At 40.3% G+C, this 16,374-nt stretch overlaps 3 protein-coding genes across 3 annotated transcripts in view; 1 reads left to right on the top strand and 2 right to left on the bottom strand.

Moving 5' to 3' along the window:
• Positions 1-6,904, bottom strand: part of LOC104612441 (P-loop containing nucleoside triphosphate hydrolases superfamily protein) — a 45,297-nt gene extending 38,393 nt beyond the window's left edge. Inside the window, exons 1-3 of the mRNA XM_010279859.3 lie at positions 6,746-6,904; positions 6,349-6,482; positions 6,223-6,266 (exon numbers count right to left, since the gene is read on the bottom strand). Of these exons, the coding sequence (XP_010278161.1) occupies positions 6,223-6,266; positions 6,349-6,482; positions 6,746-6,812 (245 nt within the window). The 5' untranslated portion in view covers positions 6,813-6,904. The remainder of the gene's footprint in view (positions 1-6,222; positions 6,267-6,348; positions 6,483-6,745) is intronic.
• Positions 430-4,712, top strand: LOC148804103 (uncharacterized). The gene is made up of 4 exons (XM_088896253.1): positions 430-1,229; positions 1,349-2,205; positions 3,519-3,848; positions 4,331-4,712. The coding sequence occupies exons 1-4, from the start codon at positions 1,071-1,073 to the stop codon at positions 4,710-4,712; spliced, it is 1,728 nt and encodes a 575-aa protein (XP_088752379.1). The 5' UTR covers positions 430-1,070.
• Positions 6,905-11,251: 4,347 nt separating the features above from the next.
• Positions 11,252-15,945, bottom strand: LOC104612440 (F-box/LRR-repeat protein 17-like). The gene is made up of 11 exons (XM_010279858.3): positions 15,249-15,945; positions 14,496-14,597; positions 13,401-13,545; positions 13,086-13,270; positions 12,815-12,919; positions 12,555-12,652; positions 12,205-12,449; positions 12,056-12,122; positions 11,884-11,969; positions 11,668-11,766; positions 11,252-11,566 (listed from the first exon to the last, which is right to left on the bottom strand). Exons 1-11 carry the CDS (start codon positions 15,839-15,841, stop codon positions 11,504-11,506), a joined length of 1,788 nt encoding a protein of 595 aa, XP_010278160.1. The 5' UTR covers positions 15,842-15,945; the 3' UTR covers positions 11,252-11,503.
• Positions 15,946-16,374: the final 429 nt, after the last annotated feature.

Genomic DNA, 16,374 nt, shown 5'->3' with positions numbered 1-16,374 from the left:
TTCTTCTTGTGTGTTTCAGGATCTCAAGACAGGGACGAAGATTGGTGGAGGCCATGAAGCCGGTGGTTTGTATTACCTTGATGGTGGTGGCCCTCCAGTGGCTTTTCAGCCGTCTCTTACTCCTCTCCAATGGCACTGCAGACTTGGTCATCCCTCTCTCAAGGCTTTGAAGCTGCTAGTTCCTTCCTTGAGTCATCTTTCATCATTAGATTGTGAGTCATGTCAGATGGGAAAACATCATCGAGTCTCATTTAGTCCAAAAACCGATAGTCGTGTCTCAAGTCCTTTTGCTTTAGTTCATTCTGATGTATGGGGTCCAGTTAAAGTGATGTCATACAATGGGTTTAAATATTTTGTAATCTTTGTTGATGACTTTTCAAGGATGACATTGATCTATCTTATGAAAGACCGTAGTGAATTGTTCTCTATTTTTCAGAAATTTCATGCTGAAATACGCACTCAGTTTGGTGTTCATAAGAAAATACTTCGCTCCGATAATGCCAAAGAATACATCTCCTCATCATTTCAGCAATACCTAGAACATCATTGAATAATTCATCAAACTTCTTGTGCCTACACCCCGCAACAAAACGGTGTAGCCGAATGGAAAAATAGACTTCTTGAAACTGCTCGGTCCTTGATGATCAATATGCATGTCCCAAAGCACTTTTGGAGTGATGTTGTTCTTACATCCTGTTTTTTAATAAATCGGATGCCCATGTCAATCCTTGGAAGTCAATCCCCTTTCTTCGTGTTGTTCCCCACTTTGTCTCCCTTTCCTCTAACCCCAAGAGTCTTTGGTTGTGTTTGTTTTGTTCAGCACTTGGGGCCTGGAGTAGACAAGCTAGATGCTCGGGCTACGAAGTGCATTTTTCTTGGCTACTCAAGGACTCAGAAAGGGTACAAGTGTTATAACCCTAAGTTTCATAAATCGTTTGTGTGCCCTGATGTCACCTTCTTTGAGTCAGTTCCTTTTTTCTCCAAAGTCGGGGTCTCTTCTTCTCCCTCTGTGGTTCCTCTTCCTGTTCCGGTTGTGGACCCCCTTCCCGTAGCTCCCACTCCTACTGCAGATGCACATCATATGCCAGTTACTACAGAGAGGCCGCCAATTACTCAAGTGTATACTCGCAGAAGTGCTTCGGCTCCTCCTCCACTTCAGCACCCGCCAACAGATCCTGCTACTGCTCCTTCTCCCTCAGATCTTCATCTCCCTATTGCTTTGCGGAAAGGTAAACGTACTTGTACTTCTCATCCCATTTCAGACTATGTTTCCACTGCTCACCTTTCTGCTTCTCATTGCAAGTTTATATCATTACTCTCATCGGTTCCCATTTCCAAGACTGTACAGGAAGCCCTTGCCTCTCCAGGGTGGCGGCAAGCCATGGAAGAAGAACTCTCTGCTCTACAACATAATCATACGTGGGAACTCACCACCCTTCCTCCTGGTAAGCACACTGTTGGGTGTAAATGGGTCTATACAGTGAAGCATCTTCCTGATGGCAGTGTGGAACGATTGAAGGCACGGTTAGTGGCCAAGGGCTATTCTCAGTTATATGGTGTGGACAATATGGAGACATTCTCTCCTGTGGCTAAAATTGGTTCAGTTCGGGTGTTGATCTCATTGGCTACTATGTATGATTGGCCTCTCCTACAAATTGACATCAAAAATGCCTTCCTACATGGTGATCTTGTTGAGGAGGTGTATATGGAGCAACCACCAGGGTTTGTTGCTCAGGAGGAGGCTGGTAAGGTGTGCAGGCTCAAAAAGGCAATCTATGGACTGAAACAATCTCCTCGTGCATGGTTCGGCAGGTTCAGTGAAGTGGTGAAGGCCTTTGGGATGAAACAGTGTCAGGTTGATCATTCCGTGTTTAGCTATAACTCAAAAGATGGAAAAATCTTGCTAGTCGTGTATGTGGATGATATTGTCATAACTGGAAGTGACAGCAATGGAATTGGCAGGCTAAAAAAATTCTTACAGGACCACTTCAATACGAAAGATCTGGGGAAGCTAAAGTATTTCTTAGGAATAGAAGTTGCGAGGTCAAAACAGGGGATCAACCTATGTCAGAGGAAATATATTCTTGATCTACTTGAAGAAACAGGGTTGTTAGGTGCTAAACTAGCAAAGACTCCTATGGAACTCAATGCTAAGTTAAGTGTGGATGCAGGTGAAGAGTTTGATGATCCTGGAAGATACAAAAGGTTGGTGGGAAAGTTGAACTACCTGACCATTACCCGACCAGATATATCATTTGCTGTGAGTGTGGTGAGTCAGTTTATGCAACATCCCCGAGTTCCTCACTGGGAAGTTGTTCTGAGAATTGTTAGGTACCTAAAGGGTGCTCCAGGTCGTGGTTTGTTATACCATAAAGGAGAACCTCTTGAGATAGTAGGGTACACAGATGCTGATTGGGCTGGCTCTATATCAGACAGGAGATCAACCACAGGGTATTGTACCTTCCTGGGTGGCAATCTTGTAACTTGGAAGAGCAAGAAGCAAACAGTAGTGGCAAGAAGTAGTGCGGAAGCAGAGTAGAGGGCTATGGCCCATACCACATGTGAACTAGTATGGCTGAAGAACCTACTACAAGAGATGGGTTTCTCAATTGACAAACCCATGAAACTATACTGTGATAACCAAGCTGCTGTTCACATCTCATCCAATCCTGTCTTCCATGAAAGAACTAAACATATTGAGGTGGATTGCCACTTTGTGAGAGAGAAAGTGATAAGTGAGGTAATAACTACATCTCATGTGAGCTCAGGAAATCAGTGGGCAGATATCTTCACAAAAGGATTGTCTCGGGGAAGGATAGATTACATTTGTAACAAGCTGGGACTATATGATATATACTCTCCAGCTTGAGGGGGAGTGTTAGAATGCTCGAGTCAGGGGTATTTTGGTCATTCCGGTGTATCTTATTGAAAGTGAAATGTCTATTGTATCTGAGTTTAAGTTATGTGTCCCATCTTCTATGAGGGACAAAATTGTCTTTCTTGTAACTCAAGTTTTTCATGAATAAAAGTCAAGTGGGTCGGCTAGGAGAGTGACTTTTGAGCATCCTCTCTTCTAGTCTGGCCGAACACTCTTCTCCTCTCCTTCTTCTTCTTTCTCTTTTCTTTCTTCTTTCTTCTTCTCTACTTTGACCTAGAAACAACTAGGGTTTATTCACAGCACCTTATATCAAGTTACACAAAGCACATGTGTACTAAGCACCTTATCAAGTCAGGTTGGGTCGGGGCGGGTTGATGCTTGGGTTAGGGTTAGGGTTGAAATTCATGAACCCGGCTTTATTTCGGGTTGGGTTATGGTTGACCCTTTGGGCAACCTGACCCAACCCAAACCCGATTGTCATATATAAATATATGTTATATGTATTATATCATACATTGATTTGTTTGAGAAAGTGGAAAGAAATTGCTACCTCGGCTCAGTGGAAAAGGACCTCTAGACCTTCTTACCCCCCCCCCCTCCCTCCTTCAGGATTCATGAAACTGAATTTTGATGGTTGTAGTTTAAGGAATCCTAGGCCTTCTGGGATTGGGGGAGTTTTCAGAAATGAGGCTGGGATTATTTTTGCTATGTTCTCTGGCCCTATTGGTGAGGGTGACTCTCTTAGGGCAGAGATTTTAGCAGCTTTGGAAGGAATCAAAAGAGCAAGAGAATTAAACATTCGGTGCTTGATCATTGAAGGGGACTCGGAGGTGGTAATTAGGTGGTTGAAGGAAGACAGCAATGGTTGGTGGAGCTACAGAAATGAAAAGAAAAAATTTAAATGGCTGAGTAGGGAAATTGAGGTGAAGTATAGTTGGTTGAAGAGAAGTATTAATTCCATGGCTGATGGGTTAGCCAAGCAAGGGGTGCTTAAGGATTCTTTGTTTTGGGCCACTTTTTAGTTTTCTTTCTTGTTCTCTGTTGTGGGGGAGTTAAGATATTTTACCTCCCCTCTCTTGTACTCAAGGTTCCACAATTTTTATAATCTAATAAAGCATTCTGTTATTGATAAAAAAAAAAATTAGTTGTATAGCCCTCACTACATACTATGATGTCTTTCCTTTAAGATAATCACTTCACTTAATCCCAAATGAAAAGACTAAAACCTTAATAACATATTTTATGTTTTTTGAATATTTTATTCTTCATCTCCCCTCTAATGTTTGGCGCCCATAAAAGATCTATCATAAATCACAATTCATAATAAACTATAGTCATTTCAGACACTTATTTTTCCGAATTTTGTACTAAAAGAACCAATAAAAACATCAACAAACAAATACTAATAAAACATAGGATTAATATTAAGTTAAAATTGAGTTAAGATTTCAGCATTGGGAATCTAGGGCTATCATGTATTGGGGGAATTTTCAAAAATGAGGAAGGGGATGCCTTAGCCCTTTTCTCTGGCCTGATTGGTGAGGATGACTCTCTTAGGGCTGAGATTTTAGCAGCCTTGGAAGGGATTCAAAGGGCAAGAGAACTGACTATTAGGAGACTAATTATTGAAGGTGATTTGGAGGTAGTGGTAAATTGGTTAAAGGAAGATAAGACTGGAATGTGGAAATACAACAATGAGAGGAAAAAGTTCAACTGGTTGGCAAGGGATGTTGAAATAAAGTACAGCTGGGTGAAAAGAACTGCAAATTCCTCCACTGATGGGCTAGCTAACCAAGGGGTGAATAGGGATTCTTTGTTTTGGGCTTATTTCTAACTTTGTACTTCTTCTTTTCTTTGTTTTGGGGGAGTTAAGATAGTTTACCTCCCTCTGTAACTTATTTCTTAATTGAATTCAATAAAGATTTCTGTTATTGATCAATAAAATTGAGATTAAATAGTTTTATGAAATTTTTTAAGGGATGGGAAGAAGGTTGGGTTGGGCCCAACCCGAAGTTGACTTCGGATTGGGTTGGGTTGGGTTAGGGTTAAAGGAATTTAGTTAGGGTTAGGGTTGGGTAGATCAGGTTGACGGTCGAATTGGGTTAGGGTTAGGGTTGGGGGTTTAGAACTTAGGGTTGGGCTAGGGTTGGCCTCAACATAACCTAACCCGGCCCAACTTGCAGCCTTAATGTGTAGGGGTGCCTTAGAAGGAATCTTGGGCACCCAATAAGCCTCCTATAAAAATACCTTCTTCCAAGCCCACCCAAAACATAATGGCTTAACCAAGAATTTGCCTTCGACGCGAGACTTCAGAATCTATATCATCTTCTAAGAAAATAGGCATCGATTCAAGTGTGGAGAACAAACTTAAAACATCATGAGCATGCCTTCTCAACCTTGGGCCCACTTGAATCACATTCATAGCACCTGCTAAACTTGTAGCCTTGGATGTCAAATGATAAATAACCGGGAACTCATGCTTAAAAAGCAGGCCAGACATCCTTCCCTCCCCTGCTTTCTGCCATTTTAAAAGATAAATTTGCTGAATTTCTCAACCACTTTGACAATTTCTTTCTCAACATTACTGTAATAGGTCAAAAATACTTCTACCCGTTCTCACTCATGTTCATTGCATCTCTACTTGCATGCTATAGCCAATAACTATAAGTTTCCCTGCTCTGTAACAACCAAAACCACTCAGAAAATAGCAACTGATTCACAACCCAACAAGGTCTTAGACCCTAACCCCCTTTTATCTTATATGATACATCTAGACTTTAAGTACCTGCAGATGTTCTAGAACTCTTACAAGAGTACCTAAACTTAGCATTTTCGACACCTTCGGTTCTCTCCCAGTAAAGATAGTTTTGGTACTAGGGTAAAGCTTTGTTTTTGAAACTGATAAGTCTAGATATTCTTTAGAGGGAAAATGCAAAGAGAGCTGTTGGCAAATAAAAGTTTTCTAGCTATACCCGTTCTTCCTTTCTTCAACACTGATTCACAAATTATATCCCAAATTCTCTTCTTGCATGACCTTTTACTATCTAATTTTCTGTCTATCCGACCTAATTCTCACCTGCTAAATACGATCCAAGATGTTCTTATAATCCTAATTAGTACATATCATTGTTCGAAGCTGAAGCTTGTAGCGCACAAAGAAACTGAAAATGTCATATGAGAGTAAAGAAACTGTGATGGTTTTAAGCTTTAATGTCCGTGCACAGAATTTAAAAATAAAAATTTGCAATTGTAATCAAGCTGAAGAGGTCTTATACTTTCTTTTCCAGCTTGAATAAATAAAATAAATTCACACTTTCACAGTGCAACAGACAAAGATAGCATACCTTCCCTCTACAACAGGAATTTCATTCCTTTGAATTGATAAAACCTAAAAGAAAAGGTTAAAATCATCAGAATACAGGAAAGCGATCGATTTTTTAAAACAAAGAAGAAGAGGAACCCATGTTAACCTTGAAGTGTGTTTTCTTGGGAGAAAGAAATCTAGAACGACACAATAGAGGCTGCGGAGTTATTTTGGTTGGAGAAATCGACAAAGAAAACCACTGACTACTAGGATGCCTTCCCTTTCCGAGCAACGAGGATTCTGCGGAGTTCAAAATAGACACATCGAGATCAGTTACAGGCATAACCAACAACTATTAAAAGCAGGATCATGTAACAGACTTCAACTTCAATCAACAATTAATTCGTTATGAGGATCGTTCGCTGTCCTTAATAAGATAAGTCAATTTTGGGAAACCAAATTTCTTTTCCTTCTTTAAGTGTGTTGTTAATGTGTCTTAATGAATGCTTGAATGTACAGAATGCGAAGCCACTATAGTATTGTCGAGGTTTAGAGAGAGAGACCTGCAGAACACCAAAACCGTCTTTTGGATTCAGGAAACACAGAGACTTCCATGTTGAAGCCAGACATACACACGAGACTACGAGAGAGAGAAACTTATGCAACTTGAACAGACAGTGATGAAGTGTATGTTTGGTTGCGTTTACGTTTATTCATTAAACGTTGATTGCCACATAAGCGCCATCTCACATTTTCTCTCTTATTTTCATGCTTAGAAAATATAAAAAGTGAATTTTGATTTATGTGGCGTCTAATTGTCATAAATGATTGCAATTATTTCACAAATATGTGTTTCATTCCATTTATGTTTATTGAATAAATGTTGCCACATAGGCGCCCTATCACAATTTGCCCCATTAATTTCATCCATATATATCAATTTCTGTGCACCTTTCCTGTTTCACGAAACTTAATTTTGGAATTCCTGAAATGGATAAGCGTTTATTGGCACTTTGTCCATGGGTGCTTAATGGCACCTATGTGTCATAAATGTCTTTATTAATTACTTTTCTCGATTTTGTAACTACACAAGTACAAAATGTTTATTCAATAAACGGAAGCGGAACCAAACACCCAAGAAGCCAAACCAAATGTTCGATAGTTCGAGTATAATAAATCTCTGTCTTCACAAGACTCCCGAGCCTATCGTGATCCTAATTGAGCTTTTAATATATGCATATACATAATACATGTATATGTATTATTTATTGATAAAATATTATATATGTATATAAATATATATTTAATACATATATGATGATGTGGAACGGTCTAAATTGTTCAGCTCGACCGGTCGAACCAGTGACTTACGACCCAAAGGCAAAAATGGTTCAACTTTCAAATTGGTTTTTAAAACATTAATAATAACTGATTCTTGTATAATTTTTTAAATATCAAATAAATAAATTTATATATATATATATATATATTATTTTTATAAAACATTTGGCTCATAATCAAGTTAGCTTTTGACTCAAGCCTCATACTTTCTTGATGAATTGAGCTGGAATAGCTAAATATTCAGCTTGGCTCAAGAACTCGAATCCCCTCCCAACAGACACTGTACCACGTTCCAATATTACCCGTGATGGCCCCACAAGTGCCCCATACCTATATTAGGAGTTCGGATCTTCTCCTGCTCCTCACAAAGCGTGTCTCACATTGATCTCACAATAAAAAGTAATATTTTTATAAAATAATTAAAATACGATAATTTTTTAAAAAATATAAAAAAAAAGAACAATAATACTGTTCATCGTCTTCCTCTGCCGCTCTCTCCAAAACCAGCTAGGAAATCCAAGTTCCTCAGTCTTGAGAGTGAACTTTTACAGGAATAATCACCGGAATCCTACGAAATGAGCCATCCCCAACTCAACCTTTTTTCCATTACACCCAGAAAATCTCTTACAAGAGAAAAACGTTCCTGATCAAGACAACGTGAATTATTTCTTCCACGGCAACAATGGAGGCGGAGCAACCTTGAACGGTCTCCTTGGCGGGTGTGCCGGGGATGGGAGTAGCGTGGTGTTGTCCTCTGATGAGGACTCCTTGTCCCCATCCTCCCTAACCTACGCCTATAGCCATGGGACACATAATAGCGATGAGGGAGCGAGTTCGCTTGCTCGCATGGCATTGAGGCATCATCAGGGTAGGAATGCTAGCGAGGAGAGGTGGGTATTCTATTCAGAGGTGGTGGAGATTAAGGACGAAGAAGTTAGTAGCTGTGCCGCCGCTGCTGACCTACAACCATGGGCGTATCACCATCAGAATCAGCCGCTGCAAGGCCGCCTGTCGTTGAAGCCTGATTATCTGTAGATCTTGAATGCTTGGTCAAACAAAGGTCCACTTTAATCGACGGAGAGTGTCCACAGACTGTTCCCGACGTCACCGACAACGTGAGATTTTCTATTACCTCCTGTTTCTCAAATTTACATTTTTTTTGCCGTTGTGCTCGTCAAAAATTTTCCAAATCTCAGCACTGTCGGATTCATCGTCTTCTTTAATTAGACATGAATAAATCCGACGTGTTGGATTCTCCACTGCAAATCTGTAGTTAGTAAAGTAGTAAAAGCTCCATATAAACAGGACTCAGGAGTCAGGAGGAAATGTTATTAATTAGGTGTGTGGTAGTCTAATACCGACGATGTCCGGAGTCCTGACTCCTGAGTCCTCATGTAATTGGAATATGGATCAGCCGATGTTCCATCAGCGACAGACATTAAAGTTTTCTTTTTTGGTTACAACCAGAACTCTGCAACTAAAAGGGCATCCATCCATCCAGCCTTTCTCTCCTCTTGCAGAGGCGGATAGAGTCGTTCCGTCCATCACTTATTCACTCATAGTCATGGTCTCATGGATAATGTAATGGGTTTGTAACAGATAAGGGCAACTTTTTGTCCTTATTCAGGAAAAAATATCATTCCATCGTCTTCCTCTTGAGAGAGCATGAACAGTATTATTGTTCTTTTTTTTATATTTTTCTAAAAAAATTATTCTATTTTAATTATTTTATAAAAATATTACTTTTTATTCATATTCAAGACAAAAAGTTGTCGTTATCTGATATAACCCCTTCCTTAAACTACCCTATTGTTTAGCTAATTGACTACATATACTTCTACTGCTTAACTATTATCTTGGAGTACCTCCTAAGTTTTTTGATAATTGACTACCTCTACCCCTACGGTTAGGATCTGTTAATGTTTTGTCACAATCCATACACATGTTCTAGGTTATGAATTAAGTTTCTTGATATTAAGGTTATTGATATTACCCTTTTCAAAACCCACGTGACTACCTCTACCCCCTAAGTTTATGAAGGTTATTGATATTCTGTGCACCTTTCCTGTTATGAATTAACTCTGCCACATCGGTGTCACATACACCTTTCCACTATCTAGGAATAGAGCCGAGGTGGACTGGAGCAGTTCTGCTTGCAGAAGCTGGAAATCCTAGATTTCACCGTTCATTGAGAATGAACAATGAAGATCACTCTGGTGAAGGTTTCACCGTTCACCTCAGGGGATCTTCTTGGGTGCACCTCAGGGGTCCGGTCACAAACGATAATGGGGGTGAGCCCATGCCAGCCGCAATTATTTTCACCGGCGACGGTGACTAACAACCAATGACAATTCAATCAGTGCCAAAACCCATCACTGACCCGATCTCTCTCTCTCCTCTTCCCTCTCTCTTTCCCCTCTTCTTTTCTTCTTGACGATGAACAGAGAACTGCCGCTACAACTTCTAGCAGCAGCGGCGGCTCAAATCTCTTCTCTCGTTCTTCCTCTCCCTCTCTCTCTCATTCTTCCCCTCCACCTCCAGCCCCTCTCTCTCTCCTCCCCTTCTTCTCTCTTGTCATAGTTGGTCCGCTGCTGCTACAATGAAAATGAGCGCAGCGGTGACGAACCAGCATTGACCCTCTCCACCTCCAACCAGGTCTCTCTCTCTCTCCTCCTTCCTTCATCTTCATCTCTGCCTTGATGATAAATAGAGAACTGCTGCTACAATGAAAATGGGCGCAGCGGTGACGAACCAGCATTGACCCTCTCCACCTCCAACCAGGTCCCTCTCTCTCTCTCCTTCTCTTTCTCCTTCCTCTTCTTCCTTCATCTTCATCTCTGCCTTGATGATGAATAGAGAACCGCCACTACAACTTCTAGCACCAACAGCTCAGATGCATCTCTCTTCTCTCATTCTTCCTCTCCCTCTCCCTCTCTTGTTCTTCCCCTCCACCTCCAGCCTCTCTCTCTCTCCCCTTCTTTCTTGTCACAGTCAATCCACCGCTACTGTAACAAAAATGGGCAGTGGCGACAAACCGACATTGATAGTGAAACCTTCACTAGAGTGAACAATGAACGGACAAAGTGAAAAGACCGGCTTGACAGATTCCATGAAAGCCAACATGGTGCTCAAAAGTTGCAACAGCCACCGTCACCTACAACGATGATGGTGCTCGATCTCTATTTTCGAGCGTTCAAACTCATCAGAAGCTCCTTGTTTTCGGAGAGAGAAAATTACCCAAGGGTAAAATGGACATTTCCATTATGATTTAACAACCATGGTAATTGTTCAAAACAGCAAGGGTAACGTAAGACAATAATTAAACAATAGGGTAGTTTAAGAAAATTGCCCTATTTATTAATTAGAAGAATGTTCCCAATACAACGTGGGATGTGGGCGTGAGGTCAGTGTGAGGTGCGCTCAGTGAGAAATAGATCCCAATTCCATTAGGAGATGTTCCAAATTCAAGATGTGGTGTGGGGTGCCTGTGGCCTGTGGGACCCCACCACCCATCCCCTCTGTATATTGGGAATATCTCCACATCACAAGCACGGGAGATGTTCCAAGTGCACTGAGGGATGGGCTGTGGGCGGACGGATCCAATCACCCACCATTATCTGTGATGCACGGATACAAATATTACTATTAGGCCCATTCCACAACGAGAGATGTTCCAAATGCACTCCGTGGGGAGCCCTTACAGCCACAATACAAGGTTTAAACACAGATATGAACAAAAAACTATATACTTTTATTGCTCAACGCTGAGAAGGGTGCATGGACTTGAAGCCTGCTATATAAAGTTCGTTACCTGCATTGTTTTTGCTTTAAACATAAGCCAGATTAATTTGTGGCATGTAGTATGGCTACTTCAAGCATTGCCACCAATACAATCACTATGAGTGGTTATAGAAATTGGGGCTTTACAAGGCAGAAGCCCCAAATTTTACAGTAAAAGCAAAAGAAAGAATTTATTCTGATTAGTTCACATGCACAGTACACTGCAGTCTTCGAACTCTCTTCCTCTTCTCATCTTCCGATGGCTACAAAAGAAATTGAAAGCTTATATAAGATATTATACTATTGAAAACAAATACCATCTGAAGCAATTTGTAACTCTCCATTCTAATCTGCTTCATTCTACCTGTGGAGAGAGATGATGTGGGACTCGGACCCTCTTGGAACCATCAGCCAAACGCTTGCATGGGAAGTGATCTTCTGCAGCACTAGAATTCTTACAAGCCTGCAAGATACAGATAAGAACCTAAAATATTTTTCTTTCAACCTCCAACAAAGCTGAATCAGTCAGTTTATAAACTCTAGTCTAATCTAATATTCATGAACTGTAAATTGCAGCTACCTGGCTCTTAATAGCTTCAATTAGAACATCTTCACATCCTGAAGCATGAACACTTTGCAGCTGTGGACATTGAAGTAGCAATCTCTCTGCATATAAAAGCAAACCGTGGGTCTAATAGAAATTTGTAAAAGTTTAAGTGCATGTGATGCAAAGGAATCTTGGGATGACTAACCTGGATGCAAATTTGTACAAGAATTCAGATTCAGATCATTGAGCTCTGGACAGTTCAGATACAAGGCCTGCAAGTCAGAACAAAGATTAAACAACACAACCACACAAAGAGACAAAAAACTTGTTTTGTTTCTTTAGGTTGAAACTCACATCTAAACCAGAACAACCCCACAGGCTGAGTTTCTTCAACCTCCAATGTTTGATGATAAGCTTCTGATAAATATGGTGCAGCTTGCTATTGGGTGACTTCTGTATGCACGTAGGTTCACAACCACTGCTGTGATGGGGCTCATTTTCCTTTGAGGATTCACTTTTTGTATTAGGATCACATATGGTCATGCCACAATCCATAAGTTCCAGACTGGGCAACTGTGCAGTAGCAAATTGAATGCCACCTAAATTGGAGAGAAAAGGCAGATGGAGAAAATCCATTAGAAATAACACCTGCATGATCTAAAGCGGAGTATTTAAAGATATTAGGAGCTTGAATGAAGGATTACTTGAGGTGATATTAGGGCAAAGTGCAACAAGGAGCCTTGATAAAGTTTCAGGGAACACATTGCAGATCATCCCAATGCCACTGTCACTGATGCTGGACCTGTGATCAGAGATTCAGAATGAGCCTACTGAGACTCGTAAATACAAAAAGACTGATTGAAACTAAGAGGCATTCAACTTGTCAAATATAGGGTCCACAATTGGTAATAATGTTTATTGTGTAAAATACTAAATGGAACTGGAGAAGGTTATAAATGCATACCCACTCAAATCAAGCAATTCTAGATTTTCATAGGTTGAAGCAATGGCAGCAACAGATGCATCAGTGATTTCTGAACCAAGTACAAGTGAGAGCATACGCAAACACCTGAATATAGAAGCAACCAAAACAGCATTTATGGCACTTCAATGGTCACATACAATAGCTACTTCAGAAAAATGGAAAGCTAGTTGAACAAGCTAAATAGATTTGATGATTCAACTCCAATCAATAGAAGAAAATATCAGTATAGCAAGCAAAGAAATTAACCAACCTCAAATTTGCGGCAGTAAGAGCAAGCACAACAGCATGAGAAAGTTTAACAGATGCAATGTGAATGTTTCGCAACCTTGGACAACTCCTTCCCCAACCATCTACCATGGCAACAAGATCGGTACAATCATTTTCTTGTCGAGAAAAATCCAAGGAAATCTCCTTCAAGTTGAGACAATTAAAAACCTGTGAAAATCCAAAATAAAGAACTGGAGATTAACTAAATGCTTAATCAAAAATAACAAAGAGAATATATGGAGATGGTAACTAAAACTCCACCTCAAGATAAAAGAAAAAAAAAAGTAAAGAAAATCACCATCTTAGAGAGGGAATAGAGATCAGAAAGCCAAAGAGTTGACAGACTTGATGAACTGAGGTTGACACAACCAAGGTTAGAGCAACCTTCCATTTTAAGGCTCGAAAGGCACCGCTTGTCAGAAACAAACCGACCTAATTCATCCCTGTAATGAAGCTATGTAAATATACATTGAACAAAGCATAATTATGCAGTGGACATAAATTTTCCTCTCCTATTGCAATCAGACTATATCATGAACCTGACCAACCAAACACTAAGGGAGGGAAAATGGGAGGCAAATTATGCCAGTACTATAGTATTAAAATTAAAGCCTCAACGGCAGTTCATTCATAGTGTTAAAGAAGTACAGATCAACAAGGTAAAGGTCAAACCTAGTTTCATGTGATTATGCACCCATTTAGTCTTCAAAGAGAAATAAATAAAATGTTTCAGACAGCACCACTTGATCAAACTAAACAAAATTAGCCCTAGGAAAATAGGAATCCAAATTAAAGTATGTTACAGTAGCAATAACACTCTGAAGTAACAAGAATTCAAGGTACTACATTTTGAAAATGAATGCATTTCAAAAGGCCCAAGAAAAATGAGGAAAAAGCAATATTCCTTATTTTGTATAAATGAAATCTTGACCAAACATGAGCAGACGAGAGAGAAGAAGCAATGATACTGTAAGGAAACTAGGTATTTATATCTGGATGCTAGTTGAAATTAAATCCTTTCGTTTTGGATTTTATATTGTAATGCACAAGATTATCATCTAAAAGTCATTTCAAGTTGATATGAGATATTGGAAATGAGTTCATCTCCTGAAAACCTAAAACGACATCACCCTAATATTTTATTAGCAGCCAGAAATGGATCCATTTTTAATGGTGAACTTGTACCCTAAAATTCAAAGTATAATTACAATGAAATCAATTCATTTTAATTATGGCAACAGAGTGTCTTTTACTCTATTCATCAAACAACACAAGGAAATCTACTCTACTAATAGAAAATTACAACCACGATTTGAGTAAGAAACTAAGCAAACAGGAAGCCTCCATAACAATGATGTAAGAGGATGAAAAAGATAAAAGAAGCGGGGTATACCCAGATATCCGATTGATGGCAGTATCAGATACATTGATCTCCATGGATTCTAGGTTAGGGCATGAAAATGCAATGCAGGCCAACATTGTTGCATCCACGTCACTGCAAAACCAAGTAAGGAAATTACATAAAATAAATGAATAAAAACACTAATAAGGCATGCTAATCCCGTTTCAAATTTTGCTTTCAACATTCCAGACTAATTCATCGTTGATGAACAGAATAAAGTAAATCAAAAACCAAAAACCAAATTCCATAAACAAGGTGAAAGTAGATCTGTAGATATAAAGTTGACCAAAACCAGCTCCTTCCATATGTTTTTCTTTGTCATCTTTGTTTTACAAAGCAGATTTCCCCTATTGGTTTCTAAGTAAAATCAGATCAATGAAGATAAACAGCAAAACCAAAAATCAATAAATATACTAAATCCGAGAAAAAACGGCCCATGACCTCCAATTTGTGTTCTACATATTTATTTCCAAGCGTTCGATGTACAAAACTCCGCAAAAACATACAGAAATTAAGACAATAACCAAGGAAAATCCCCCCGAACAATTCAGTTGTTGTTCTTATCATTAAAATTAATAAAATTAAAACGATTATTATTATTATTGGTATTATAATTATTATTATTATTATTAAAACACAGAGAATTTCCATTTTTCTCAATCTCATTTCCATAGATCTAGTTTCTGATCTCAAAAATACAGTAGATCTGCAAAAGCATCTTGAGAAACCCGAGAAAAATCTAACCTTTCCATCCTCAGGGAGAGCCTAACAAGCCCAGAGCACTTCTGCAACATCGATCCAACAAACCCAACTTGAGCCTTGGCAGGAACCCTAAGCCTGAGCTCCTCCGCCACCCGCCAAAGTCTCCTAGAACAGTCTCTCCACCCTTTACAAACCTTAGCTGCCGACAACAGCGCTGGCGGCGGCAACCTCCGCAGCACCTCCCACAAACAGCTCCAAGGAAGTCGAGATCCACCGTAATCGGACCCCATCTCCAGGGACATGCCGGTTTCATCCTCATCATCTGATACAACCGATTCGTCGACCTCGTGATCGTCAAAGGAGAGAGCGCGGCGGAGGTGCGAGTAGGGTTGGCGTGGCGGGAGAGGAGGAGGGGTGGGGAATGGAGGAGAAGAGGTGACGATGGAAGAAGAATCAGCGGTGGGCGTCGTGGAGGCAATGCTGATGTTACAGGAGTGTCCCTTCTTCGGGAGGCCACATCGGCCACAGTTATAGTTCCCGCGCTTTTTGCCACGCTTTGGATCGGCAGCGTCAGTAGTGACGACGCTGCCGACCGGAGTGGTGGCAGTGGAGGGCGGGCGGTGGTGGCGCTGCATTTGCTTTTGCTTGACGAGTAGAGAGAATCAGGGAGAGTGAGAGAGTGATAGGAGCAAAGAAATAGATGGAGATACGGTCGGAAAGACGCGGGAGATTAGAGTTGCTTTCGCGCCTTTTTGTTTTGAAGAGATGTGAAGGAGGAGCGCGGCGTGGTGGCCCTTTTACGAAACGCTACGTGAGTCATGCTGTCGGGGCATCCGTATTTACGAAAATAACCCTATCAATAAATGAAACCTTCCACCTGCTCCTGAATGGATTTAAGAATTTGCGCATTTTGGCTTATATCTGTTTTTGGCTTTTCGCCCTGGACACATAAAATCCAAAACCACTCTCCATTGGTAAGTGATAACAAAGCTGAATTCCTGTTTGATTTAGGGTTGCCGATCTCCTTGTCTTGATTAAGAAATAGCCCGCAACCAAACATGTCCATCACCACCACCTCCACCACATGTGAATTAGAGGTAGGGTTGTAATCGGATCGAATTCAGCAAAAATTCGAATCCGATCCGATTATTAAAAACTTCCATCCAAA

The sequence above is a fragment of the Nelumbo nucifera genome, chromosome 1 (assembly GCF_055504915.1).
Source record: "Nelumbo nucifera cultivar China Antique chromosome 1, China Antique-T2T, whole genome shotgun sequence".
Taxonomy (NCBI): Eukaryota; Viridiplantae; Streptophyta; class Magnoliopsida; order Proteales; family Nelumbonaceae; genus Nelumbo; species Nelumbo nucifera.
The sequence above is the reverse complement of the archived record's forward strand: the minus strand, read 5'-3'. Positions and strand labels throughout refer to the sequence as shown.